This window comes from Bison bison, unplaced genomic scaffold (assembly GCF_000754665.1).
Source record: "Bison bison bison isolate TAMUID 2011002044 unplaced genomic scaffold, Bison_UMD1.0 scf7180017863161, whole genome shotgun sequence".
Classification (NCBI taxonomy): domain Eukaryota; kingdom Metazoa; phylum Chordata; class Mammalia; order Artiodactyla; family Bovidae; genus Bison; species Bison bison.
The window spans coordinates 4,970-7,215 of NW_011493733.1; the positions used below are offsets into that span (position 1 = coordinate 4,970).

Genomic DNA, 2,246 nt, shown 5'->3' on the forward strand with positions numbered 1-2,246 from the left:
GGGGTTTGGCTGCAGCTCCGCAGTGCCCCCTTGCGGTCAGGGTGTAAAGGAGGGCCCGGCTCCCGCTGAGAGAGGGACAGCGGGGCTAGGAGCCAAAGGGAAGGGACCACTGATGGTTATGCCTGAGCAGCCTAGAAGGCAGACCTGCCCTCTCGGAAGGCCCTGAACCCGCCGGGGGTAGCAGTCCAGCTCAGCCCCCTTTCATCTCGCTCCCCAACTCCCATTTCATGTTGTGGAGACTCATGTCCAGAGAAGAACCCATCACCGAGACTGCCTGGATCCAGTCCCGCCCTCCCCAGCTCTGTGCCCCGGATTAAATCCAATCACCCAATCCTTCCACATTCCTCGTTGCTCGTGTGCAAAACCAGGAATAAATGCACCGACCCCGCAGCACTGCCTGAGCCTGGAGAAGCGTTAATCTTATTCATACGAGGAAATATTTTCTTCCCTCCTCGTGGAGTGTGCTCTTTGGGGAAAGAGGGAGAGAATGGGCTTTGGTGTTGGTATTATTCCAGCTCTGCCAATATACTGTGGACCCAAGGCTTCAGCGCTCAGACCCGGCTTTGTAAAGCAGGGGAGAGCAAGTCCCAAGCCACAGGACTGGTGTGCGTGTGAGAGCTTTCTTTATATCTCAGTGTGAACACCATAAACACCCAGCATGTGTGTGTGTGGGTGGTATGCAGCAGGTGCTCCATAAGGGCATACTGCTGATAATCTGATTCCACCCTCCCAGCTCCCACAGGCCTGTCGACAGAGCAGGTTTATATTCTCATCGGGGTCTCTGTGGCCTTTCTCCTTTGTCTCTCCCTCCTGGTCTTTCTCCTCCTCCACCGTCAGCTCCGGAGAAAACGAGGTAGGTCTCAGGGACAGGGGAGGGTGACTGGGCAGGCCGTGTGGGGGTGCTGGAAAGAAGCCTTCTCTTCTTAATTCACACCTGACTCTCCTCAGGGCCTCCCAGAAGCAAAGACGAGAAGCAGAGACGCCAGGGGAGGTGAGGGCCCTGGGGATGACTTCTCAGACTGCCTGTCCTCTGCCCCCAGGCAGCCCTCAGGGCTCACATGTTCTTTCTCCTCAGGCTCAGCCCAGCTGTGGATGTCCTAGATGGGACCCCAGGTAAAGACAAGGATGGGGGACAGGTCTGGGAGGGGAAGCAGGGGTTCAGTGCCATGCAGGAAGCAGTGGTGGGGGTGGGGGTGGGGGATGAAGCATTCCAGGATGTTCCAGGTGGGGTGGAGATGAAATATGAAGCTGTGAGGTCAGGCATATTTGTCTCCTAAGCTCCACCTCAGAGAACTGAGCCCTGGTCCTCCTCCCATTCAGGTGTGGCCAGCGTTGACAGATTTCCTGATGTGGATGGAGAGGTGGGCGCCTTCGTAAGTGTTTGCATTCATCAGCTAATGCTATGAACCAAAGCCCCTACAATTTAGCAGCTTAATAGAATCATCTCAGTTTCTTGGGCCAGGAACTTGGAATCGGATTGGCTGGGTAGTTCTGGCTCACAGTCTGTTCTGAGGTTACCGTCAAGATGCTGAGCAGGGCTACACTCATCAGAGGCTGGAAGATCTACTTCCACGATGCTCAGTCCCCTGGCAGCAGGCAGGATCTCACATCCTCACCACACGGGCTTTTCATGGTGGTCAGACTCCCCCAGAGGGAGGGACCCTAAGAGAGAGGGACAGAAGCCACAATGTCTTTCTGTGTCCTCACTGTGGAGGTGACATGCCCTCACTCTGCCACCCAAACTCACCCTGCATCTTTATCCTCAGACCCCTGCTGCAGGAGGCTCCCAGGAGGTGACCTACGCCCAGCTGAACCACCAGCTCCTCACCCAGAGAGTGGCCAGAGCTGTGTCCCCGCCGTCCACAGAGCCCCTGGCCAAGTCCAGCACTTATGCAACCATTGCCAGACACTGACCGCGTGCCCACCTGGCCTCTGCACTAAAGATGCAGCAAGCCACACTTGCAAAAGCCCAAAGTGGACGTTGGGTTTCCCTGTGGAATCATTCCTTTCTGGAAAGTCATCGAGTCAATTCTGCTGCAGGCAAGAACTAGAGTCCTGAGACCCACCATCAACTTCTGGGAGTTTCAGTATCCATGTGGTCCCTCCCACAGTTAACTAGCTCCTTGGAGAGAAGGTGTAGCGCCTGTTTCCAGAGACCCAGCTTTGGTGCTTGGCTGTTTCCAGAGACCCAGTTATGTTCTTACAGTTGTTCAGCTGATTTCAGACATGTTCCGTGAATCCTCCAC

At 55.5% G+C, this 2,246-nt stretch overlaps 1 protein-coding gene across 1 annotated transcript in view; it reads left to right on the plus strand.

The window, feature by feature from the left end:
• LAIR1 (leukocyte-associated immunoglobulin-like receptor 1) overlaps nt 1-2,031 on the plus strand; it is a gene marked incomplete at its 5' end in the record, with an annotated part of 5,171 nt that extends 3,140 nt beyond the window's left edge. Inside the window, 5 exons of the mRNA XM_010833196.1 lie at nt 734-853; nt 949-991; nt 1,076-1,113; nt 1,321-1,373; nt 1,767-2,031. Coding sequence (XP_010831498.1) covers nt 734-853; nt 949-991; nt 1,076-1,113; nt 1,321-1,373; nt 1,767-1,913 — 401 coding nt within the window. The remainder of the gene's footprint in view (nt 1-733; nt 854-948; nt 992-1,075; nt 1,114-1,320; nt 1,374-1,766) is intronic.
• Between the last annotated feature and the right edge of the window lie 215 nt (nt 2,032-2,246).